General features: G+C 33.0%; 3 protein-coding genes across 5 annotated transcripts; 2 read left to right on the top strand and 1 right to left on the bottom strand.

Moving 5' to 3' along the window:
• Positions 1 to 9391: 9391 nt before the first annotated feature.
• LOC145617974 (methyl-CpG-binding domain-containing protein 6-like) lies at positions 9392 to 14442 on the bottom strand. The gene is made up of 3 exons (XM_081672750.1): positions 13916 to 14442; positions 9969 to 10082; positions 9392 to 9830 (listed from the first exon to the last, which is right to left on the bottom strand). The coding sequence occupies exons 1-3, from the start codon at positions 14237 to 14239 to the stop codon at positions 9585 to 9587; spliced, it is 684 nt and encodes a 227-aa protein (XP_081528876.1). The 5' UTR covers positions 14240 to 14442; the 3' UTR covers positions 9392 to 9584.
• Positions 14443 to 16624: 2182 nt separating this feature from the next.
• Positions 16625 to 20787, top strand: LOC145616332 (bifunctional protein FolD 2-like). 3 transcript variants are annotated; one of them, XM_081671032.1, is made up of 6 exons: positions 16625 to 16928; positions 18122 to 18441; positions 18956 to 19192; positions 19285 to 19452; positions 19896 to 20067; positions 20250 to 20787. In XM_081671032.1, the coding sequence occupies exons 1-5, from the start codon at positions 16748 to 16750 to the stop codon at positions 20064 to 20066; spliced, it is 1077 nt and encodes a 358-aa protein (XP_081527158.1). In that variant the 5' UTR covers positions 16625 to 16747; the 3' UTR covers position 20067; positions 20250 to 20787. The 3 variants fall into 3 exon arrangements, with proteins under 3 accessions (XP_081527158.1, XP_081527157.1, XP_081527159.1); XM_081671031.1 differs by having other exon boundaries at positions 19896 to 20076; positions 20250 to 20786; XM_081671033.1 differs by having other exon boundaries at positions 18125 to 18441; positions 19896 to 20076; positions 20250 to 20785.
• Positions 20788 to 21279: 492 nt separating this feature from the next.
• LOC145616331 (glucan endo-1,3-beta-glucosidase-like) lies at positions 21280 to 24642 on the top strand. The gene is made up of 3 exons (XM_081671030.1): positions 21280 to 22409; positions 23821 to 24109; positions 24372 to 24642. Exons 1-3 carry the CDS (start codon positions 21375 to 21377, stop codon positions 24398 to 24400), a joined length of 1353 nt encoding a protein of 450 aa, XP_081527156.1. The 5' UTR covers positions 21280 to 21374; the 3' UTR covers positions 24401 to 24642.
• The last annotated feature ends 1446 nt before the right edge of the window (positions 24643 to 26088 follow it).

The following is a 26088-nucleotide window of genomic DNA, read 5'->3' as shown; positions in this document are numbered from 1 at the left end:
GGGTTTGAGAAGTTATTTGTTCTTGATCATATTTTTATTTGATGAGTTTTATTGTGTATATATTTGAAAAATAAAAGTGTGATGAAAAAAAAGAAGTTCAAAGGAAAAAAAAGTGAACTTCTAATGAAAAAAAAAGAAGAGAAAAAAAAATTGAAAAAAAAGAGCAAAAAGAGAAGAAAAAGTGTTTCATGTTCAAATTATCTAAGTGAAGGTTTATCAAAAGAAAAGAAAGAAAAAAAAAAGTTGAGTTTCTTTGTAAATATTTGAGTTTGATTTTGTTTATTCACTCTAGTTTATATTATCATATTTTTATGAGTGAATTTTGTAAGTATTGGGTTGGTTTTTATGATTGGAGTATATTTGGTGGGTTTGTGTTGGAGTTAGTTTTGTTGGAGATGTGTATGATCATTATATTTGGTCATGGGTTTATTAGGATATGGCTCCCTTTTAGCATAGCTTTTCTCTCACATTTCCCCAAATTTATCCTACCCTTTGCCCTAGCCTTACATTACAAGCTTTAAAAGACCTTTCGACTTTGTGCATAGAGTTGTGTGAATGTGAAAGTGTTGTTTATCAATGCAAGTTATGACTTGACATATTCCGAGTCGACTAATAGGTTGAGTGTATGTCTTTTTAAACACACGAGGTTGTGAGTTTGGGAGGGCATTGTTCACATAAAGGGGTTGGGATGGAGAGCGATCGAGTACATCTTTTACTCGCCACATAAATGAGAGTTGAGTGTGTGAGCACTAGTCTTGAATTCTATATGCTCTTGTGGTTTGCTCTACTTGACAATTGTTGGGGATGAAGGGTGATTAGATGGATAGGATTGGTTGATTTTGAAGCATGTTCACTTGATTTGCCTTGAATCGTTTGTGCTTGATTTTTATATTGGGGTGAGGCATGTTTTATTTGTTCATTGAGGAGCTCTTTGCTTAGGGACAAGCAAAGGTTTGGCTTGGGGGAGTTTGATGTGTTCATTTTATATATATTTTTTATCCCCGTCCCTTGGTCGTAATTAGTAGTGTTTTTGGCTCCTACGAGCCACTTTTATTACTAACTTGTGTTTTCCAGTGCTTTGGTAGTTTTGCTTGAGTTTTGTAGGAATTTGTGTACTTGGAGCATTTTCCCGGGTTTTTCGAGGAGCATCTTCAAGTATTGGAAGACCGCGACCGCGTTCGATAGCCCAAGGCCGATTGGAGGGATCAAATCGGTGATTAAGGGCTCGGTTATGAAGATTTGAGGACTCGGGCCAAGTTCGGAGGCCCAAGAGTTGGAGGTTTCGAGGCCCAAAAGCCTCGCCCAAGGCTACCTTCTCCGCCCGGAGGCGCGCCCGGCCGGGCGGGCCAGATCAACACGCGCCCGGTGCACGCGCCCGACCGGGCACGAGAAATCATCAGTGGCAAAAAAAGGCGGGCCCGGTCGGGCGAGCCACTGCCCGGCCGGGCGCGAGAAAGCATTTGAGAGGAAAAAAAGGCGGGCCCGGTCGGGCGAGCCATTGCCCGACCGGGCGCGTGTAGAATTAGGGAGTTTTGATTTCCGATTTGTTTTGTTTAGCGGTGATTGTCTTGCTTAGTATTAATGTGTTATTATTAGGCAAGATTAGGGGTCTTCTTCATTATTCTTACTCTAGTCTTTATTCTCTTCCTTCTCTCTACTCAACTTTCTCTCTCTAGACTTTATTTTCTTTCTTGTTCCTCAACTCTATTGTAATTCCGCCGTCTTGGTACGATTTCTCTCTTAATTAATCTCAGTATTTTATTCATTCTATTTGTCTTTCATGTCTTGTTTAAATATTATGTTTTGCTTAGTTTTAATTATGTCTGAGTAGTTTTACTTCTAGGGTTTTTGGGGATCTGATAAATAATATGAAAGGGTAATTTTATGATTGTTGATTATTAATGCTTAATTAATTTCCTGTTGATTGTTTTAATGCTATGCAATTAGATTTGGCCAGGTTTAATTGTATGAGTTTAGCAATATTGATTCGAGATTCGAGAGATGAGAATTGATGTTTAGGCTTAGTTTCAATAGGCAGATTAATTTATAAATGGTTAGGTCGAGATTCGAGAGATGAGATTTAATACCGGTAAATTAATTCTGTGATTGTAATACGTAGCGAAAGCCCTTTATGATCTGATTAATTAATGCATTGATGATTGATTATTGTGTTTTACCCTGGAATATTGTTTATTAGTGAACCTATGCCCTAGGCTTTATTATTATTGATTTCTTCCTTAATTATTCTCCTTACTCATAATCTTCGTAGTATAGACTTTTATTCACAAAAATATTGGTTACTTTAATAATTTAGATTATAATAATTAATTAGGAGTAGAAAGATCAGTTTCCCTGTGGATTCGACCCTACTTCCCTATCTGCATAAGCTAGTGGACTTAGGTAATTACTTTTGATTAGGTGATACGACTTTAGCCTGTCAGAGACATCTCTTACAATTTTTAATTTTTTTCCCCTTCTATTATAAGACTATAGTTGCAGCCTTACTTTTTCAATCTACACATTCTTCTTTTGGATTTATAAGTACTTGACAAAATTTCCTTTAATTGGTGCATGGACATAATCCCTTCAAATACAAAATAATAATATTAAATTATAATTAAATTGTTTAACAAAATTTAATATGATAAGTAACACAATTAGATTAGGTAGAATAAACAAAACATACATCTTATAATATAATGAATGACGATCAATTTATTTTGTTTACCATTAGAAAGCATTGATATACTTACATTTTTTTTCCAATATTATTTGTTAATCAACAAATTAGTCCTAAAAAAAATTCACACCATGAAAAAGAGTAGATAAATAATATTCACATTTATGCATTTTTGTATTATATAGTTTTAATGAATTAAAGCTCATGGTGGATTAGTTGTGCGTGTGTAGTATATATATAGTGTCTATTTATAATAGAAAAAAAATAAATATTTTTGAGAGGTTGTATACAAATCTTTAATATCATCATATCTTATACTACGTATATATGTGTAGCAAATAAATCTCTTATAAATTTTTTTTTATTATCTAATCATGATATGGGTTGCTAGATAAGATAAAAATTGAAGATTATTGTTGTTTTTTTGGCAAGTAAAATTATTAATTCTAATATAAGACACACATCTAATTTTATTGGGTTATTATTAAAATAAATTAAAACTACTTATAAATAATAAAAAAAAAAACCATAGTTATGTTTATCAAATCCTAATATTGAATTAATAAGATAGATATTCATATGTAATTTGCGTGGTTTGATGGTTGGGTTTTGGACTTTTGGGGTTGAAATGTGGGTTTTTGTTTTATTTATTTATTTATCTTTTTGATGTACTTGTAATTTATCTATGTAATTGGATTTTTACTTTTTTCCCATGAAAATAATTTAAGTTGTTGATTTCAATCTACGTGGCATTAAAATCGGAGATAAATCAATTCTAATTCGTCACTTTTATCTAGGTGGTGAGTGAATTTTTTAATTCTAAAATAAAATAAAAATCTAATTTCTTATTGGTTAAAATAATACCTTTGCTTACGTGGCGCTCCGAATACTCTCCAAAAATTCCTACTTTATTTATAATACTAGATGAAAGCCCGTGCGATGCACGGTTTTTCATATATAAATCTCACGAAAAGATATTTTTGTATTTGATTATTTTACTATTTAATAATTTCAGACCAAAAAAAAAAAAACACATAATAATCTAATTAAAGTGTTATTGCCTATCACAAAAGTATAATTTGTATTTTATTTGTGGTTATCAGTTATATGACAATTGAATTTAAAAATATGACTAAATTGTAAATATAATATCTTCAAAACAAAAAAAATTGTAAACATGATAATTTATTGGTTACATATTAGGATAAAATCTTTAATGTGAAAAGATTTTTTTTTTTTGGTTTACATATTTTAACCCTTAATCATTATTCATTGGTTTTTTTAAAAAAATAGAAACATTAAAAAAATTAATAAAAACATGTATACTACTTTTTTCTATTTCTTCATTCACACCCATATCTCTCCATCTAATAAAACTGGATAAATAAAACATGTTAGCAAAAATAAAATTTATATAAAATTAATCTTTACAGTCTTATAAAATAAATCAATGTATTTATATATCATGAAGTGAATTTTTTTTTTTTTTTTTTTTTTTTTTGTGAAATTGATCCAAAAATTGCAATTGTACAAAATCAAATTTATGCATTGGAGCTTAATCGTCCCCAATCGCCGCTCGTTTCTTAGTTGTGACGATTGAAAAGTATATAATGGAGTAAACTTTTCTTTCAATTAATTTTGGACGAAATTGTACAAAGTTGGCTTTAATTGATGCATGAACATAATCACTTTGTAATTAAAAATAAAAATTAAGTTAAATTTGATGACTTGATTAAGCTACCTAAATCACAAAATATTATTTTAATCATAAAATAATTAATAATAATTAAAAATATTTATAAAAAATTAATACATGTAAACGATTTATACAAATATAATACCTCATCGTACTTTGATTTTCCAATCATTTTTGCCAAAATTTAATTCTCTGATTAAATTAGATCTGCATGTAAAAACAAATTTCAGTAAACAAAACATAAACATATAATCATTAAGTATTTTAAATAAACACAATGTAAGAAATAATCACAAATTAAAATAAGATTTAAATTAAGAATGACGCAGCCGTTGATGACCTAAAACTAACAAAAAATTATGATACAATATTCTCTTGATTTGGTTTTGTATTGATATGAAATTTTATTGGTGTGGTAGGATATGTCAATTTATATTGGTAGGCATAAAAAAATTTAATTTAATTATTATTAAGAAATAATTTTTATGTCTTATCATAAACACTATCAAGATTATGTTAGATATAGTTCTATATCTATAGATGATTTTTTTTTTTTTAAAAAAAAAGATAATTTTTAGTTTTTTAAATAAATTAAATCCTTATAATTCACTATTCGTTTTTTTAAAAAAGATAATTTTAGTTTTTTTTTAAATAATTTTGATCTAATAAATCATTATTCGTTTTTTTTATAACGTGGCAAAATTCTTAAATCTCATTCGTCAGTTTTATCTAGGAGGCAAGTGAATATTTTAATTATAAAATAAAATAGAAATCTAATTTTTAATTGGTCGAAAATATACCTTTGCTTATGTGGCGCGACGAATGCTCTCCAAAAATGCCTACTTTATTTATATATATTAGATTATTCTTATCTCGCATGCAGGCAATGCACCTTGCCTGAAAAGAAAATTACAAAAAATGATTACCTAATGATAAACTCCATATATATGAAGTATAAGAAAAGTATACAAAGCATACAATGTAACAATAGTTACTAGACTTTGAAACTAACCTTCTTCATCCAATCCTTGGTTTCTTCTTCTTCTCCTCGATATTGAGATGATGAAGAACTTCTTCCTTGGACTGAAACCTCTTCCATTTAGGACTACAGTAAATCTGACAATCACGTACAATCATCTAATTATATCATTAATTGGCATAGATTAGTACACAGTACAATCATAGAAGTGTGATGAAACAGCCTAAAGAAATTAATAATCGTGATAAAAAAAAGTTAATTATGTAGACTGCAATTTACATTGTATACAAATTTACCTAAGTCAGGCACAAATTCATATTATTAACTTCATATAATTTATGATAAATTTTAGATAAAAGGTACGGTCCACATAAATAAACTATTTTACCAATAAATAAACAATTTAAAGTAATTATTTATTTTTCTTGTATATATATTACACTGATTATATATTATTTCACATAATAATATTTTTTTTCTATCTTATTATTTCATGAATAGTTGATTTTGCCTTGAAGTTACACTTAATCTACAATGTTTGCATTGACTAGAAAAAAATAATTAGCTAAAAAATGACAAATTATAGAATTGGACTAACAAAATTAATTACCACATTAGTAGGGTTTGCAAAACTTCGCTCAATGTACCAGTCTTGTGGCAGCCAATCAGGCCAGTCTTGTGGTGGATTGACAGTAACCGGTGTTTCATTTTCTTCTGCGGGTATTTGTTCTTCAACTTCATCTGTCAATTAAAATTCATGGAAAATATTAAGCCATATAATTAATTATAGCTACATTAATTAAAAATGTCATTATTATTTGGAGAAATTCCTCTAAGTATACAAGAAAATATTTAATTAATTACTAATCAAATAAAACTATGTAATTACCATTAAGTTTCCTCTTAGTTCGCCTAGGCACCGGTGGTATTGGTTTCATTGCTTCTTTAGCTAGGTATTGAACAACCTCCTCCATGGAGTGAAAACTTTTTCCTTTTGGATTTGAGTAAGACTACCCAAAAAAGCATGATTAAATGTAAGACAATTACTGAAAGATTTAATTGAAGCAAATAAGGATAACAAAAGGCGTGCAATAACTAATGGCTCCAAAATTAAATAAAAGAACTTTACGCGCCTTTTTTTAAATAAAACTAAATTAAGTATCGTACGTTGTACATATCCAATCTATATACGGGTATGAATTTAACGACTATTTATACTTGATCCACATTCTAGCACAAATTTGAGATTCCTAGCTTGGTGATGGGGTTTTGGCTAGCAAAAAAGGTCCTTATTCCTAAGAATTCTAATCAAGTTTCATCATAATTATCAACTTTCAGTAAAAGCCTAAATTTTCAAATGTGATCTACATATATTGAGGGAATTTAGACTAATAAAACATCATTTCTAAGCATTAATCAGAGATGATAAACTTGTTTAATGGCTTTAAAAACTTAATTATAATCAAGATACATGTCAACAATTAAAAAATGTCTTCTTTCATACAAATACAATAATTTTATATCAACAATTGTAAATAAACATTTTTTTTTTAAAAAAAATGTCTTTTTTTAATGGTATATAGACAGAAAGATTATTTTTTTTTTAATTTTTTTTTATAAACAAACAATTAAATCAATCTAATACAAAGTAAATTACAATTTAAAATAAAGAGAAAATAATTACCATTCGGTTTTCTGGAGTGCTAATGTCGCGATGAATGCACCAATCATTTGGAAGCCAATCAGGCCACCTTTGATTGTTCTGATTATCAACCACAACATCATCCCATGAACATTTTGGTTCAGCCATTTTCTTCTCGTTGAAGCGAGTCTTTCTTTCTTACAATACTCAGTCACACTTTTATGCTAGTGATATCTATTTTGCTTTAGTATTTATGTATTGGTCACGTTGAGTTTATGTCTAAGAGAGATGTCAAGCTCGTAACGGTTACTAATACGATGAACCTATTTATGTTTTCTAAGGAAATGAGGGATACTATCGACCAGGGTATATGATATGGTAAAAGAAATAATGTAAGGCTTTGTTGTATATGTCATATAAGGTAGAATATCATGTAAAAGAGATGTGTTCATATGCATTATTGGAGTATTTAATACAATTGATTTGGGTGTGGAAAATATCATATATGATTTGGATAGATCATTTGATTGGACTAGGTGGATTAAGTATGTTGATATATTTATTGCTAGCTATATCAAATTGGCTCAAACCATTTGTATTCAAATGAATCAATATATACGATACTACTCCATTGGAAAAAAGTATGTACATACAATTAGTTTAACTTTTCAAAACAAAAAAAAATGACAGGGAAAAAAGGGACAACGTATTAATGTAGTGATTGAGAAAAGACAATGATGATAAAAAATTGGAATCATGCATGGAGAAATTTAATTAGTGAAATCTTATTAAAAATTATTTAAAAAAGAGAAAAGTGTAATAAATGTAGACTCATTAATTAGTGGGACCATGTGTTAATCTTTATCCAATAGCAATTAAATATAGACAACCTAAACAAAGGAGGAAGAATCGGTTCATAAACAAGGCCCAAAGAGGTTCAAACTAACCAATTATAATATGTAGAAATTAGTAGGAATAACAATTCTAAATTATGAAGTGATACCATCTCTTTTCTTTTCCACTGTGAGAGTGTGAGACACTCATATAAGAAACTAAAATATTCACCAAATAATGATACGGAGTAGAATATTTCTAAAACAATGTATTAAGAAAAATTTAAACATCAAGTCATGTGGTGTGGTCACATTTGTTTATAAGAATAATACTTATTGATTTAGATGAGTAACCCCTTTTATAAAGATAACCTTATTTTATCTACACGTACTAGTAACACCAACTCATTATAAAAGTAACATAAGTTGATTTTTTTTTTTTTTAATTTGTTCATTTGAGTAACCCATGTTTTTTTTCCCTTCAACTATTAAACAATAATTCTATTTATTTATTTATTTATTTATTTATTTATTTATTTATGTGTAACCTCATGTTTCCGTTAGATTAACTCTCACCTATACAGTCAATACAGATAACCTCATTTGTCTTATGTTAATTATATGTATCGCCATGTGGCTGGCCATGTATTTATATACCAAATGAGAAAAAAAGCAAACATTGAGAAGAATAAATAGGTGTGGGAGTTTATGAAAACTATATATAATGCCAAATTTGAAAATAACCAATGTCATCAGTGAAGGCTTTTCTTTTATACAAAGTGCTTTTCTTTTATACAAAGTAAAGATTTAAAAAATGAAGATATGTTGTTTGTTCATTTCCATATGTGAGTTCATTTACGTATGAGAGTTATTAAAGAGAGGTGATCAATTTACTAAGTAAAAATTATGAACAATGGATCTCTCAAGTCTCACCTATAAGTCTATAATTGTATAACATCAATTTCTTTTTCTAAAAAATGTAATCAACTGTAGGCCCGTAGCATATGCATGTATCCCTCGAATTAGTATGAAATTAAAATTTCAATTTGTATGTTACAAAAATAAATCATTTATACAATTATACCACAATATCTGTTAGGAAAAAAGCTAAGATTATTGTCACTTGGCTTTTGATGTTTATACTTTGTAGTTTGTCGATTTCGATCTTGAATTCCATATGACAAAGAATGAAGACGGTGTAGAGGGGCATATTCTATACTATACGCAAGAGAGTTCCCCTAAAACTGGTGTAGAAGCAATAAAGATAAAGATATGACAAGGAAAAATGCTTGCTCTAAACAAGCGGCAATGCATTGCTAGAGTCATCTCCAAAATAATGCCTTTGGAACAACCTCTTGGGATATTTTGGGAATTTCTCTAATTCACTAGTGTTACGAGTATTTTGGTAATCTCACTAGAATGAAAGGCATTTTTGTCATTACGAGTATAGATCTGCTACTGTAAAGGAACATATAAAGAACAGTAAGAACCAAGGCTCTGTAACTTCAAAATGCAGAGAACTCGAATTACTAAGTTCTAATAACAAAAGAAAACTAGCTAATTTTCAATCTAACTTGTCCTATTGGGTCAACAGAACCATGCACCATAAATGTTAAGATTATTCACAAAAAATCATCTCAAAAAGAAGCAAAAGGAAAGACACTATCACACTATATAAACATGGTTCACTTCTGTGGTTTGTTAGTATGTTTAACTAGGCTTTTTAACCCCACAATTGAGAGAGAAGATAACTCTCAGAATAATGCTCCATTGCTACCATTTGGTAAAGAGAGGTATGTAAAAGCTGCACTCCATTCTTGCTTGGAAGATTCAGGAACCCTCTCAACGCTGTTGGTCAAGGGCCTCCACGTCCCTTCATAGATATCTGACAAGACCCATTTCACCTTCACCGGGGCATCATGAAAATTGAAGTTCTTCCAAGAAACTTTTGCCTTTGACTCAGACTTCTTCCGCTTAGGGATGGCAGAGTCAGGCACAGGCTGCAAAAGCAACATCAAAGCTATTATGAGCACCAGGACACCAGGTTTCTGATAACCTGATTTGGGCAGATTATGATACTCAATAGTCAACGCCCTTTATTTTTCTTTCGTTTCTAAAGCAGATTATGTTCAACTTACCGAACCATTAGCATCATCTGTATTCTTTCTCTTCTTGGTGCTTCCTGTTTGGATATAGTGGAGCACTTCCTTCTTTGACCTGAGCCTTGTCTTTGTCGCTTTCTCTATATAGTACTGCCAAGGAAGAAGACCAAGTAGGTTAGCTCACAAGAGTCAATATTAGCCCCAAAAAGGGGAAGAAGAGACAAGGAGAACAATATATTGGCATATAAATACAGAGACATTCAGGAGTAGAACATAATTTCAATTTTCAACATATCAGAAGAGAAACCTCTTGCTTTGTTTGCACAAAGACCAAGTTGGACTAAAGATAAAATATAAGAGCAAATGGCACAGGATAGTATAAGTAGAGAATATAGTAATGGACAGTTCAGTTCAGTACATCACTAATATACAAAATAATAGCCTAGACCCTCTAAATATTGCAAGTGAAATCTATATTATCCTCTAATGTTTGCATAATCATTTATATTTCTCTTTTTTCAACCAATGATCCCCCTTGCTTGGAACTAAGCAATAACAACAACAAATCCTTAACTCGCGTGTGACTGTGTGAGTATTAATTTGTGACATTCACAGTGCGTCTCAAGCCCATAAAAAGGAGAGTTGCGCTAGGTCTGTGGCAGCCAGTGTAAAAACTTAGTCATATGATCTTATGGATCTAAGCAAAAGATGTCAAGAATATTACTTAGACCCTCTAAATATGTTCCTTTCACATTTATAATAGTGCAATGCTTATCTATGGCTGTTGAGGACTATACATCTTCTACTTTATTAGTGAAGTCACACTGTCACAATTAAATTTATGGCAAGCAAATAAATGTAAAATCAAGTTTTAAAAGTATTTTTGAAAAGCAATGATCTTTTAACAATGTCTATCTCTAGAACGAACCAAGTTTGGCAAACACCTAGTTAAGGCAAGTATCAACTTAGTAAAGGCCAGCCCTAACATCTATGGTGTATTACTAGGGTAATAAAAACCAAACTTGAAAAAAAGAATGTGAATACTAGGGAAAATGAGAAAAGTGATGGTGTGACTTTAAGAGAATAATGTAGTGCCAGGGTGATGAGAGGTAAAGAAAAGGGATATATTACCCTCATTTTGAGGTAATAGTTACACTAGGGGGAGGATGGGTAATAATTACCCTCATTTTGAGGGTAATGATTTCTCCGTATCTCTCTTTCCTCGTGTCACAACCACCTAATTCTATTTGTAAAAACCTTACCTCCTTCAAGAATACCTCTAATCAATTACTCCCTCTGTCCCCAAAAGAATGACCCATTTGGGTTGATTACGCGGGTATTAAGAAATTTAAATAAAAAGAAGTAAAAGTATATTGAAAAGATAAATTTACATGGGGTTTGTAAAAAAATAGAGAGAGAAAGTAATAAAATTGGATGGAAAATCAAATTTTAATATGGGGAAGCTAATTTTGCACAAATATTGTTGCAAATTGGCGGTGTTTTAATGCAAACGGGTCATTCTTTTTGGGACTAAAATTAGGCCAAATGAGTCGTTTTTTCAGGGACGGAGGGAGTATGTTTTTTTTCTAATTTGACTTTTATTACCTTATTATTCCCAATCCAGGCATGCCTTTTAGAGATAGATGAACTTCCAAACAAACTGATTTGATCATTTTAAGCCACATTAAGTAGTAAGAGAATGTGAGTAAGAGGAAAACGAATGTGGAAAGGAGCACCAAAAAATAACCTTTGTAAATATTTTCAAATGAAAAGATTTTTGTCAGGAAAGGATACATACGAAACAATATTCAGTAGATGTAGGACACACAAAATTAGAATCAGGGCAGAACAAAAGTGAAAATTGTAGAATAAAGGATTTTTTTTTAAAAAAAAAAAGGTCTAAGGATTGAATTCACCTCCAAAAGTCTAAATACTAGCTCCTACATGATTTTCTGATTACTTGCCATAACTATTCATCTTAACCGAATTTCAGGAGGCAGATACAAAGGCTAATTTCTTCCTCCGTCACTCCAGGGTTGGATTGAAGCAGTGAGTTCCATAAACTAAAGTTTAATAGGGAGTTCTTTACCAATTACTAGATATACAATGATATGATGAAGCATGGTATGCCCTCTACCTAGTTGGGCCATTGACATATGGACTTCAATTTCAACTTTAAGTACTAACACAGGACATATGACAATTTTGTATGGGCCAAAAATCCCAGAACAATTAGAAATTGGTGAAGTACAACACCATCGTGCACCCATGGCATATATTAGTTATTGAATCCACATTAACATACTGATCAATATGCATTCCTTGAAGATAGGAGCAGCCATGACAATAAGTGTGTTCTAAGTTATAAATAGCCCATAAATCCCTAGTTCACCTATGAGTAACTTTTCGTAACTAGATTGAAATCATTGAATAGAACCTTAATGATTAGTGATTAGTCTGATTACCAGCCAAACGTTTACTTGATAATCTCGTTGAAAATGCTTCCTACTGTTGGCTTTGCTTTAACCCTTTAAAGCTTCAAATACATGAGGAGCCAGATTAAGCAAAAAAAATAAAAAATAATAAGCTTCAAGCCTTCAACCACCATGTGGCCATAGTATGCAAAGTGCAAAGACTATGAAGCTTCAACTACCAACGCATACAACAATTGCAGAATCTACCAAGTGCCAAACTATTTCACTAAGATTTGGCCTGAATTAAGCTCAGTTTAATGAGTACTCCAATACAATCGAATCTCCTTAATTATGTAATAATCATGAATCCTACGGAACGTGTTTCTTCATCCTCTATAGCAGTATAGCCAACCTAATAAGTCATTTCTGATTTACTATCAATAACAGGTCATGATTTACTTTTCTTATGCTATCTCGTGAGCATTTATTATGACACCTCAAATCTTATATACCCTGTCCGTCTATCATGAAACAATGACTAAAATACCAATTGCTTTCATCCAATTCCGGATCACAACACCACCCTCCCAGAGAAGGAACTTTCAGGCACTACAAGCAACAACTTGTTACAAACACTCAATTAAACAATTATAAAGGACCTCAATAAGTATAGAGCTACTACACTATCATATGAAAAAAAAAAAAAGTAACTCTGGAATTATGTCAATAAGATAATGAGTATTTCCCTGGTACAATATAATGCCAAAAAAAATATCAAAACTACTCTATCCGTCCCAAAATTTTCTTCAAAAATCACTTTTTGCAGCATCCCATAAAAATGTGGAATCTTACATTTTGAGTATTGAGACAACACGAACCAAAGTGTAAAGTTAATTGTTATGACAAACTCGTACATACTTCTTCCATTTTTTTAATGCAACACACCTCTTTGACATGCTTTTTTAGAAGTTGTTAGAGTAGATGAATGAGCGATTTATCAAACTAACTTGAACGCCAATATTAGAAAAGGATTAATACTAAGGCCCTATTCACTTCACCTTGTTTTTATTAAACTGGAATTAATTTTAGTGAAATGAAATTAACTTTCACGAACTGAAATATTATTAATTCTCTGTTATATTTCTTCTTTACAAAAACTGATACTCGTATTATTTTTGTAAGGTGGAGTGAACAAGGCCTACGCCTAAAAATGGTGGAGTGAACAAGGCCTACGTCTAAAAATTATACTCAATTGATTATATCTCATATCTCTAACAAAAACTCGAAAATAAAAAAACAGTACAACATCAAGGAATAGCACCAAGAAATAACCACAGTCCACAGCTAACAAACACAAGTACACAACATCAATAAACCAAATAATTGTAGATTACCAATACACGTACCACAAAGTCACCAACATTTCAATTCAAATTAATTAATTGATCAATCAAACCTTCCCCCAAATATTAAAACTCCACTAAATCAAAATTCATACTCTAAGATAAGCTTTATCCAATCACAAAACTATAAAATATAAATTCAAATTAAATATCTAAAAAAGAATACCTTGTCGCGAGAACCTTTAGAAGCACCGTTATTCCTAACACGCTCTTCAACCTCCCAACCAGGAGGCAACCAATCAGGATTCGGCAAAATAGTAGAATCGGACGGCTGAGATTCATCCCCGGCACCAGTTTTTTTACCCGATTTCTTCTTACTCCCATTCGAAGTTACTCCTCCGCCCTTCACATCGGAAATCTTCGCCGGAGAATCCACCGCAACCGGATCAACGGTTGGAGGGACGAACCCATTTGACGGGATCGGGTTCGGATCAATGAAAGCTCCGGATTGCAGAAGCGGGTCGGGTTCAAAAAGGCCGAAATCCTCCATTAGAGAGAGAAACAAGTGAGAGAAGTTCTGGGGTTATTGAGAAAAGAGCTGGAGATTAATTGGTGAAAATATGAATTAAAGGGGAGTATTAAATAGGAAGGTGTGTGTTTTTGGGGGAATGTCGAGGAGAAATTTAGTGGGGCTATACTTTATAGGAAGAAGAAGGAGAAGAAGAAAGAGAGGGATCTGACTCACTGATTGTTGCTAATTACCCACACCAATTTGGTTTGTACTTGATACTTGACTGTTTATTTTGTCTACAAATAGAATGGAATATTTTTATAATTTTCAGGATTTTCCTAAATTATTGCTAATTTGAGATGAAATATCAGAAACGATTTGTTTCTAGATTTATAAGGAGTGGTTTGTTAGGAGGATATCCTAAGTGATTTTCCTAATGTGTACACTCTTTATTTCCTAGTGGTCTTTATTTGAATTGATGAGGAAGCTTCAATGCTTCATAAGCCCGAATATCACGGATATGGAATCGGATTATTGTCCTCTGCCACGAAGTTATTAGGCTTATCAGTATAATAAAGATATACTTAGAATGTAAACTTTAATTTTATGATTTATTTTGAAATATTAGTGCAATGGCATGTGAACCTGGCCGGAATGATGCATCTGTTATTAGAATGATGCATCTGTTGTGAAACAGGGGAAGTTTGAAGCAGTATCAATTAACACAACCACAGTACGAGATGGTGTAGCCAATTTAAGCTCATCAATTACTTACCAATTAAAGCTCTTCAATTACCCGCCAATTCAAGTTTATCCATTACCCGCCAATTCAAGCTCACCAATTACTTGCCAATTCAAGTTTGTCCATTACCCGCCAATTCAAGCTTATCAATTACCCGCCAATTCAAGCTTGTCAATTACCCGTCAATTCAAGCCGATCAATTACCCGCCAGTTAGACGAAGGCAAATAATTTGCTTGTTGAGCAAGGTCTTGATAGTGCGGCGACAATTAAAAGATTTGTATTCTATAATGGGCCGTCTGCTTTCATATTGTTGACATTAGATTCGCTGTAGTAATTATATTGGCTAGCTCATAATGATTTTGTATTACTACCTCCGTTAATTATTATTTGCAATAAAGGGGTGTTATTTGTGAGATATAAAATATTCCTTTGTTGCAAATAATAGTTAACGGAGGTAGTATATAGGGTTACAACTTACAAGAGGCATGTATGACGCATTAATATGATAAACTTTTGAGTTTTAGTAATACAATTAACCTTTTGAACCTGGTGTCTTGGCAAATGGTAGCCGCGGGATTGTTGTATTTATATACATAGCTCATCATTTACCACATGGTTTTCGACCTTTTCTTCTTATATAGTTGAGTATTCATAGAGTAATTTCACCCCTATATAATGGAATTGATGCAAATTAAAGAGGTGTTAATTCATACCACAATAATATTTGAAGCTTAACAATCACATTCAATAGCTTTTTCAATAGGGTCACCTACTCTTTCCATTACTAATTTAATGCCATTGCTAATATTTGGGTCCAATTTCAAAATCTTTGACTAGAAATTCCCATTAATTCTTAAAAGATAATATAGTCATATGAGATTTTATTGGATTTGTTTCATCGTATATTTTATTGGATAATATAGTCTACCATTTGCCAAGACAGCGTGTGGCAAGCCACACTGCCCACATACATGAATTTGTGTTTTATTTATACACAATATACCCTCCGTTTCATAATAATCGCAACAATTTTATTTTCCCTCTATATTTTGGAAAGATCTACTAATATTTTATTACTCCCTCCGTTTTATAATGTTAGTCCCATATACTATTTTGGGCGTTTCAAAGAGATCTACCCAATTGAACATATTTCATTTATAATTTAATTTTTTTGGAATTAATTAGTTGTAGATTGATGATATGACTCTAAGTAAGGAAATTTTTACCTTAAATTATACAATTATGACTTGTGCTTTCCTAATAAAATATCAAAAAAGTTAAATAAGGTAACCTAATTAATTATGAAGTATGTTGTACTGTAATGTTAGATTCCAAATATATTTCTTTTCTTATTTAATGTGATTGATTCTATATAAGACTAACATTATGAAACGGAGGGAGTATTTTTTTATCCCACTCATCCTACTTTTACAAATATTTTATTATTTTATCTCATCTCATACTAACCCACTTACACTAACCCATTATACTTTTATACGGAGTATTAAAAATCCTCTAGTATTGCGATTATCATAAAACAGATGGAAAAATAAATTCAAATTAAATTAGACCATAAACAAAAAATAAGGTCAACTGGGCGTATCCTTGCCCTAACGCCCTAACGCCTACTCTTAAGCTCTCAACAAAAACTAAAGGATAAACAAAAGATACGAGTAAAAGAGACAAGAAATTAGAAAAGCCAAGCCGAAAGAAGAAACGGTAAAGATAGGCAGGTACTGTAGCAAGGAGAAGTTTTAGTCGAGAAAAACAAAATCCTGAAAAGTGTTCATCAATTGAAGTTGAAATGCGAGGAGATCGAGTGATTTTGAAGGCTGTTTTCAACAACACAGTTTTCAGGGCTTTCAGTTCTTCTTCAATTCAGTCATCACATTCAAATCAATTTGGTAGACTTAAACATCTGGGTTTTGATCTTCCTGATGTCTGGCCTTGTGCAACCTTTTCTCAAACTTCCATTACACCTCACTGTAATATTCAATTATTCTCTCTCTTATTTTCTTTTTATCGATTAATTGATTATTGGGTATATTCTAGAATGTTGTCTTAAAGCTTTAAGAATTGAATTTGTGAATTTTATGATTATTTGTGAATTGGGTTGTTCAATTTGAATGATTAGTGATTTTGGGTAAATGGGTTTTACAAATAGTAATGTTTTGATTGATCAATATCTTGTACTTGGAAACTGCTACTTACTTGGAATTTTGTTAATTTGAGAGGGTAATTGTAGAATTTACAGCTTTTGCTCTATTGGAACTTGTTCACTCTTCAGTCTCCACTAGCAGTAGTGTCTTGCATTGACTTATAGATTACTCTGTACTGTGTTTCCAACCCTTGGTGATTATCTTGTTTATTACTTCTAAGTTAAGAGATTCGAAGAGAAAAGTTGTTTCTAGTATACTAGAAGGATTTGTGTATTTTGATCAGTTCTACATCTTTCAATTTTGGGTTAGTTGATCCTAACGTGAAACACGGTTTGCCATTTCTTGGGTAAGGGGCTCCAAAATGTTCATATATGCAGTGAAATGTGGGATAAATGCTACTAAAAAGTTGTTGTTTTGTTAAGTTCATTTTGACATCCTTTTTGGTATGTGATCTGACTCTAGCAACCTTCCAACCATGGGGATGTTTGCCCGAATTGCGTTCTGGCGTGGTTAATCTCTAGTATCCTAATCTTTTGTTGCTACAATAAGCTCTTCAACGTTCCGATTGATGTGTAAATTGATGAAACTCAAACTCAAAGAAAGCTACAATAAGCAAGATTTTTTTAATAGATCTCATTGGTAATTTTGTTTTCCTCAGAATTTGACTTCTTCGGAAGTATTTGAAAAAAAAAAAACAACTTGGCTCACATTTAGTATTGAAAAATCTGCGAATTATACCTAATGTAACTATTGATTTAGAAAGAGTGCAGTTAACTATCTCTGTTGCTTGCTTTGGTGCAAACTTCACTATATCATTGGAATTACCCAATCTTATAGATAGTTTGAAGTTCTATGTTAGCAAGTCAGTCAAGCGATAAACCTTATTATTCTTCTCCTGGATTGAAATTCCAAGCCGTTTACACGTGAACTAATTAGGCACTTGAAATGTGTGAACAATGTATGTTGATTGTTTGCTTATTCTTCAAGAAGAATAAATTGTGTAATTATGCCATTTGAAGCAGTTGATGGGCCGAGTGCTGAAATCATTGATGGGAAGTCTATTGCCGCTAAAATTAAGTCACAAGTAGCTAGTGAAATTTTAAAGATGAAGGACACGGTTGGGAAGCAACCTGGTTTGGCTGTTGTTTTAGTAGGTGAAAGAAGTGATTCTCATACTTTTGTCCGCACCAAGATGAAGGCTTGTGATGAAGTTGGGATTTCTTCATCAATGATTGAACTGCATGCTGATTGTACAGAGGATGAAATCTTTCATGTTGTTTCAAATCTTAATAAAGACCCATCGATTCATGGTATCCTTGTGCAGCTTCCTCTTCCAAAAGTAATTTCTAGAATCATCTATTTTTTTCTAGCTCTCTCTGTCATTTATTAATGAGAATGTGTGTAGTAGATTTCTTAACACATGCTTAATTGAGAGACTTAAACCTATTTATACACTTACTAATATTAACTAACATACAAACCAAGCTCGTAGTGTCAACTTACTAGCTTCCTACAGCTTTGCCTGGGTGCTTGGGGGTAGGAAGTGGAAGTTCATTACTAAAACTAAATGTAGGCATGTTCACACCTCATGGAAGTACCAAGTTTAAAATTGTTTCGCCCCACTTTTAAAAAGTATATACTTAGTGATTAATCAAGCAAGTTGTGTTAATACCATAACAGTTATATCAACTGACTGTTAAATCAAGCATCTTATGTTCTGTTATTGGGTAATACCATATTTTTGGTTTCATAGCTATTAAATCTTCATTAATTTTGGTGCTTCTAGGGTTTGTTGGATTATTTTTGGAGTATAATTCATTAGCTTCTGCTAACTGGTGACCTGTTTTGCTCAGCATTTGGATGAGGAGAAGATTTTGAATGTTGTTGATCCTGAAAAGGATGTCGATGGTTTTCATCCCTTCAATATGGGAAGTCTTGCAATGAAAGGAAGGGAGCCCTTTTTTATTCCATGCGCAGCCAAAAGTTGCATTGATTTATTGTTGAGGTCTGGTGATGAAATTGCAGGAAAGAATGCAGTTGTGATTGGGCGAAGCAAACTTGTTGGATTGCCTGTTTCATTGTTGCTGCAGGTACTTATGTCACATAACTTGGTATAAAACTTATGCGTCTTTTTGTGAAAGACGAATTTACGGATAATGTTAATTTCATTTTTTTCTGGAAGAGGCACCATGCCACAGTGAGTCTTGTGCATTCATTCACCAAGAACGCACAAGAATTAACTCATGAGGCAGATATAATCATCACAGATGTAGGTGTGCCCAACATGATTCGAGGCAATTGGTTAAGATCAGGTGCAGTTGTTATTGATGCAGGAACCAATGCAGTTAAGGTAAAACACTTGCAACTTCCTACAGCAATTTAAATATATTACTGCATTATTTTGTTTCCATTAAAACAAGTGTGGCCTTGTAGAGTTGTGCTGTAGTTACAGAGTGTTACTTATTAGTTTTGTTCCTGGTATTAATTATGCCTGTTTATCGATAATAGCTGCTATTTATGTCAAGTTTAGATAATGTGCCGAGACAAGGTGGGCTTTGGCAAAGTTCAGTCTGTTTTCGGGTTGGGGATATTGCCATGTAAGTTATAAGCCGAATTTAAAGTTGGACTTAATTTTTCCATTGGGGTCAGTTGCACCCAAAAATTTCACCTACCCAATGCAATGGGAAATTCTGTCCCCCAAAATATGGCCAGGCCAGTTTGATACTTTGATGAGCTCTATGTTCAAGGTGGATTATGTTGTTTGATATACTGAGATGTATCTGTGTTTTGCAGGACCCAAATAGGAAAAATGGGTTCCACTTAACTGGTGATGTATGCTTTGAAGAAGCTGTAAGGGTGGCATCTGCTATTACCCCTGTTCCTGGAGGTTTGGGGCCTGTAACAATCTCCATGCTGCTCTCAAACACTCTCGATTCTGCTAAACGCGCTTATGGATTTGTGTAAGGTCTGATTGGTATGTGTTCTCTAAGACACAGCACCTGCTATTTCATGTTTTACTTTTATTTAGGATTCATTTACTGAACTCGTTCTTTTTGTTGGGACTCTTAGTTGTGGAGGCTATTTAGGCTTTTTGTGTCAATCTGTAGTTCTACTGATCCTCAGTCGAGGTTCACTATGCGATTGTAGGAATCAATAATACTTGTTTGGCTCTCTCAAGTGGCTGTGGAGTATAAAGCTTAGAGTGGCAGGTAGCAGTGTATAAACGCGAGTTTCTACATGCAATGGCAAATATTGAGCTGTGCTGGTGACTGGCAGTAAGTAACTAAGTATACTAGTGTAGCCTGTAAACTAATCCTGCTGAGGAGTCAGAACATAGACTACGTGTAGTGATCCAGTACTAACTACTAAGCCTGACATAAGAACCATCATGCGAAGTTCTACAGATGACATAAGAAGATTAAGAACCCTCGTGCAAAGCTTTAACATATGACATCCTGAACTTTTCCAACTACATATGGTTACAGTCTCATCACTTAGCGCCGTTACATTAAGCTGGTCTTGTATGTAGAAATCATATCATGTTAACTCATTGCTCATAGCTACTCTTTTGTTTTCCTGTTGTTTGTTTTAATCATATCCGCACAACTATGTAAGGACGATTACTCCCTATATTTGGTGCCTAGTCATTCAATGGTTATGACCTCTCCTTGTCAAATCGGTTTTCATTTGTTTGTTTTTTAATTTAGAAAGCCCTTGTTTTCAAGGTTCTTGTTGATAGTGGAGTTCGCATATTGCATAGACAGCATTTCCCTTTACAGCAAAGGTCTCAATTCTTTTAGGATATATTTGTCCCACACTATAACTTTCCCATATCCTTTCCTAATTTCCCTTTTTTAACACTAGATCTTAGACGAAATTGCTCTTAAATTTATCAACCCTTACATGAACTTATCGTCTTTACAAGAATATCATTAAGTTTAACTTAAGTTTCGGAAAAGTAAATGACGGAGTACTAAATTGACCATTGATTAAATCTATGGATAATCGTATACTCATACTATTCACCCTTTTAACTCCATACGTCAACTGACCTTAAAATTCCTCATTGTCTTCCTCTAGATGCTTCAACCCACAATCAAAGAACATAAACCCCCCACTTATCAAACTTTATCACGTGTATATTTCCAATCACTATATTGACGTGTCTTTGTCTCTCCACATTACCCTCCATTATTGACCTCTTAAAGAGAACAAATACCTTCACATTTCCTCCAAACAAAAAACTCTTCACCTTTATTCCCCTAACCAAAAATGACGAATCACATCCACTTCCTCCTCATTTTCTCTCTCATCCTCCTTTCCACCGCAACTTCCTCTTTTATCGGCGTCAACTTCGGCCGCGTCGCCGACAACCTCCCACCACCTTCCTCCGTCGCTAACTTCCTAACTTCCCAAACTACCCTCACCTCCGTCAAACTCTTCGACTGCGACCCTCAAATCCTCCAAGCTTTCGCTAACACCAACATCTCTCTCACTGTCAATATTCCCAACGCTAACATCATCCAACTCACCGACCCTTCCGCCGCCCAATCATGGGTTTCCTCCAACATCCTCCCTTACCACCCTCAAACCATCATCCGCTACATCGCGGTCGGTAATGAAGTTCACTTCTCCGGGGACAAAGCCCTTATAGCGAACACGGTCAAAGCAATGGAGTCAATTCACCAAGCACTACTATCCTCAAAGATAACCGACATCAAAGTTACCACACCACACTCTCTCGCCATCTTACCCCCGTTAATGTCCCCAAGTTCTGGACACTTCCAGAAAGGGTACGACCACGTCTTCTTCGGCCCGCTGCTGGAATTCCACAGAAAAACTAAGTCACCCTTCATGGTTAACCCTTACCCTTACTTCGGGTTCAATACTTCAATGATCGATTTCGCTATCTTTAAGAAAAACGACGGCGTTTTGGACAAGGCAACTGGGTTAAAGTACTACAACATGTTTGATTACTTGATGGATGGGGTTTACTCTGCTATGAAAAGGCTGGGTTACGATGACGTGGATATAGCTGTTGGTGAAACCGGTTGGCCCTCAGCCGGTGATCCGGCTACTGAACCGTTTGCTACTTTGGATAATGCGGTTTCTTATAATGGAAATTTAGTTAAGCATTTGAAGTCTGGTAAAGGAACTCCTTTGATGCCGAATCGTACTTTCGATACTTATATCTTCGCTTTGTTTAATGAGAATCTTAAAGAGAGTGTTAGTGAGAGGAATTACGGGTTGTTTAGACCGGATTTTAGCCCGGTTTATGACGTCGGCGTTTTGAAATCACCTTCTCAGGTATGGGTATTTTTGTCTTTTTGCTTCTTGTTTGTGGTAGCTGCATTGATTAATAAGCTGACATTAAAAAAAAAAACCGTCCTTTGTAGGTTGTACAGTAAGGTGTAGGGTAAGCTACTTTTTTTGAAAATAAAGGGTAGTATTGTAATTTCATGTCGTTTTATTGGAAAATGTTTTCCCGGGTTTCTGTACTATGGGTCCCATCCCCCTAGAACGGGAACCTTTTCTCTAAATTACTTAGGATCTTGCTAATGTGATGTTATGTTAAATAAAAATTTAATGAAAATAGTATAGTGCACTGCATGGTGCACCCGGAAAGAACATTAGGTATATTTTAAAGAACATGGGAAAAAAAAAGAACATACTAGCGTTGGAAAAACAACATGCTAGTGTTTGAAAAAGAACATGCATACTAGTGTTTGAAAAAGAACATGCATACTAGTGTTTGAAAAAGAACATCTTGTGTTTGGCAAAAGAATATGTTTGTGTTTGACAAACATATATATGTTTGATAACATGTTTTTCAATAATACAAAATATGTTCTTTTTGGTTCGTATGTTCTTTGAATTTGGTTCGTATTTTTTATTTTTTATTTATTTTTTTTTTTTTTGAAAAATGGCTCGTATGCTCTTTAAGGTAATGAATTTTTTAACGTATGTTCTTTAACTTATGTTCTTTTATGTTATTTTGAAATTTGAAATTTAATTGTAAAATGAAATCTTGAATTATTTTTAGTTGAAAATAATTTAAAGAGAGAAAAATAAAATTATTATGGAAAGTTAAATTTTTGGAGAGAGAAAAAACTATTTTTGGGAGACTGAAATCTTTGGTAGAGAATTTTTACGTTAATGTGTTATTTTTCATGAAATTTAATAAAGTTTTTATCACGTTCTTTGTGTAATGCCTTTATGTTCTTTAGTAATGCATGTTCTTTGTTAAAAACAAACATGTTCTTTTTCAAGAAACTAAATGTTCTTTTTCATACACCTAATGTTCTTTCCGCCTTTTTTTTTAACCGGGTGCACCATGCGCATGGTACACCCGGGTGCACCAACCATACATTAAAAATTTAGATCTTGCTAATGTGATGTTATGTTAAATGAAGATTTAAATCACTCGTAGTATTAATTTTGAAACGCTTATTAATATATTATACACTTGAAGAAACATGAATATGTCCATCAATTTGATTAATGTTTAAAATCAAAACAAAGTATCCGTTAATGTGAGAGATTGTTATATAACTGGGTCGCGGTACATTTATTATATTTTATTTGCGTTTTAATGATTGTTTTTCATATAATCAATTAACTTTGGCTTGATTACTGCATGGTACACCCAAGTGTTTATGAAATATTTCATTAATTTGATTAATGTTGACCAATTCAATTGTTTTTTAAACAATTTTAGGCGGGAGGACCCACAACGGCACCAACAGCTCAATCACCCTCGGGATCAGGTGGAAAATGGTGCGTGGCAAAACCAGATGCAACTGATGATAAATTACAAGGGAACTTAGATTATGTTTGTAGCTTAGGGATCGACTGTAAGCCAATACAGGATGGTGGACCTTGTTTCGATCCCAATACCGTTAGATCTCACGCATCATACGCGATGAACGCTTACTACCATGTTAACGGTCAGCTGGATTCCGATTGTTTCTTTGATGGCACCGGTGTTGTCACCTCCAGTGACCCTAGTATGACCTCCTCTACTCTTTACTTATAGTCGCGTTCCTGTTCCTTTTCCCTTTCATTATTTGAATCGTGTCTAGTGTCTATGCATAACTTTAACCGTGTATGTTTTTAGAAATTGCGAGTAATATTTTAAAAATTGGTACTTATTGAGGATCATCTAATGAGAAATTTAAAATTATCTTTTTAGTACAAATAGTGCTAGTAAAATTATCTTTTAATATTTTATTTCAAACTCTAATTTAATTTGTTTTTCCTCTAATGAAGGCTACGAAGCATGTCAGTATGTGACATAACGACATTGGTGGGATCGTGGATTCGTGGGAGCTCCAGAATTATATTATTAATAATATTCAAATTATTTAGGTTAGTAGTTCATTAATCTTTATTAGTTAATCATAAAATGTCAGTAATTAGTACTTTAAGATGAGTTGGATGTGTTGTAGTTAGCGGAGAGAGTATCCCTGCAATATTCTTGCAGATGATACATTATGTTGTTGTGAATGTTACTTTAAATGTATAAAAAAGTAATTTTAGCATGGTTATGCTACGATTTGATTTGTGTTTGTTATAATGTGTGTGGTTTTTTTTATGACTAATGCTATGTATAAGCAGCCCGTCTTGTGTGTGGCCAGCCACACCGTGTGACCACTTATAAAATAACAAAGTAACCCATATAAAAATGACCAAGTAACCCCTGTAATACTAATTGAGTAACCCCTATAACACTAACTGAGTAACTCTATAGCACTGACGAAGTAACCCCTTTAACACTGATCAAGTAACCCCTATTACACTAATAAAGTAACCCCTGCCACACGGTGTGGCCAGCCACATGTAAGACTTTGTGATGTACCAGACTTAATCGGTTCAATATGAGAGATATATCATTATCATTATATAATAAAAATATCAAGTAGCGCCATTAAAATAAATGGTAAAGTATAGATCTTAATCTATTTAAGATTGTTTTATATAAAGTTTTATAGCTGTATAGTGAATTGGAATGTGATCAAATTTCTATAGCCTAGTGTATTGTGTCAAACAAAGTTCAATGTTGCATCATATAGAATTTAAACATAGAAAAAGTACCAATTCTATATCCCTATACCTTAAATGCCATAATAAACATCTTGTTCAACATTAAATCTATACATACAAAATACAAAACCACGGTGCTCATATCAGTTGCAAAGTCTAGATGCTTCGTTCTTCATAGGGTTGTTTCCTGAAATTAAATCATTATATGTTATAGGACCGCGACAAGTAGGACAAGTAGTATGCGTCATTAAAAACCATCTGTTTATACAATAAGTGTGAAATCTATGTCCACAATGACTCAAAATTGTTATAGGAAAACTATTACATATAACTTCACTATCTCCTTCTATCGGCTCTGTGTCAAATGATTCAAAACTATCTAAACAAATCGCATAATCCAAACAATTTTGAGTAACTTCATTCATTCTCTCTTCATCAATTTGTAAAATTACTGGATCATCCTCGAAAAAGTAGTCGGTTTGAATTTGTGTTGTGTTGTGTTGGTTGTAGGCATTGCACGCAAAGTAGGCATAGCTTGGTTTTGATCCTGATTGTTATGGGCCGCCCCAAGGAAAAAACATTTGCTACAACAATCACGGATTATTATAATTACTACGAAGACTAAAGCACCAAAGAAAAAGAAATTCACTAGTTCCATTGTTGTGTGCTAAGATGCTAGGTCTCTCCACCATCTATATATACGACACATATTATATAGATGTTCAACCTTGACACTTTCTCGATAATTTTTTATATGAACAAACAAGTCCCCTATTCAACATATATCTCTGTAACACAATCAAAATCCTCCCTATTCAGATATTAATTTTAAAGCAGGATATAATTTGAAACTTTGGAAAGTGTTAGATAGTTTTGGAGTATTTATCTTGTACTTGGTATATCTTAAAAATAATTAAGACACAGGGAAGATGTTAGAGTCGGT

Source organism: Chenopodium album, chromosome 26 (genome assembly GCF_948465745.1).
Source record: "Chenopodium album chromosome 26, dcCheAlbu1.1, whole genome shotgun sequence".
In the NCBI taxonomy this organism is placed as follows: Eukaryota; Viridiplantae; Streptophyta; class Magnoliopsida; order Caryophyllales; family Amaranthaceae; genus Chenopodium; species Chenopodium album.
This window is presented reverse-complemented; position numbering and strand designations above follow the sequence as displayed.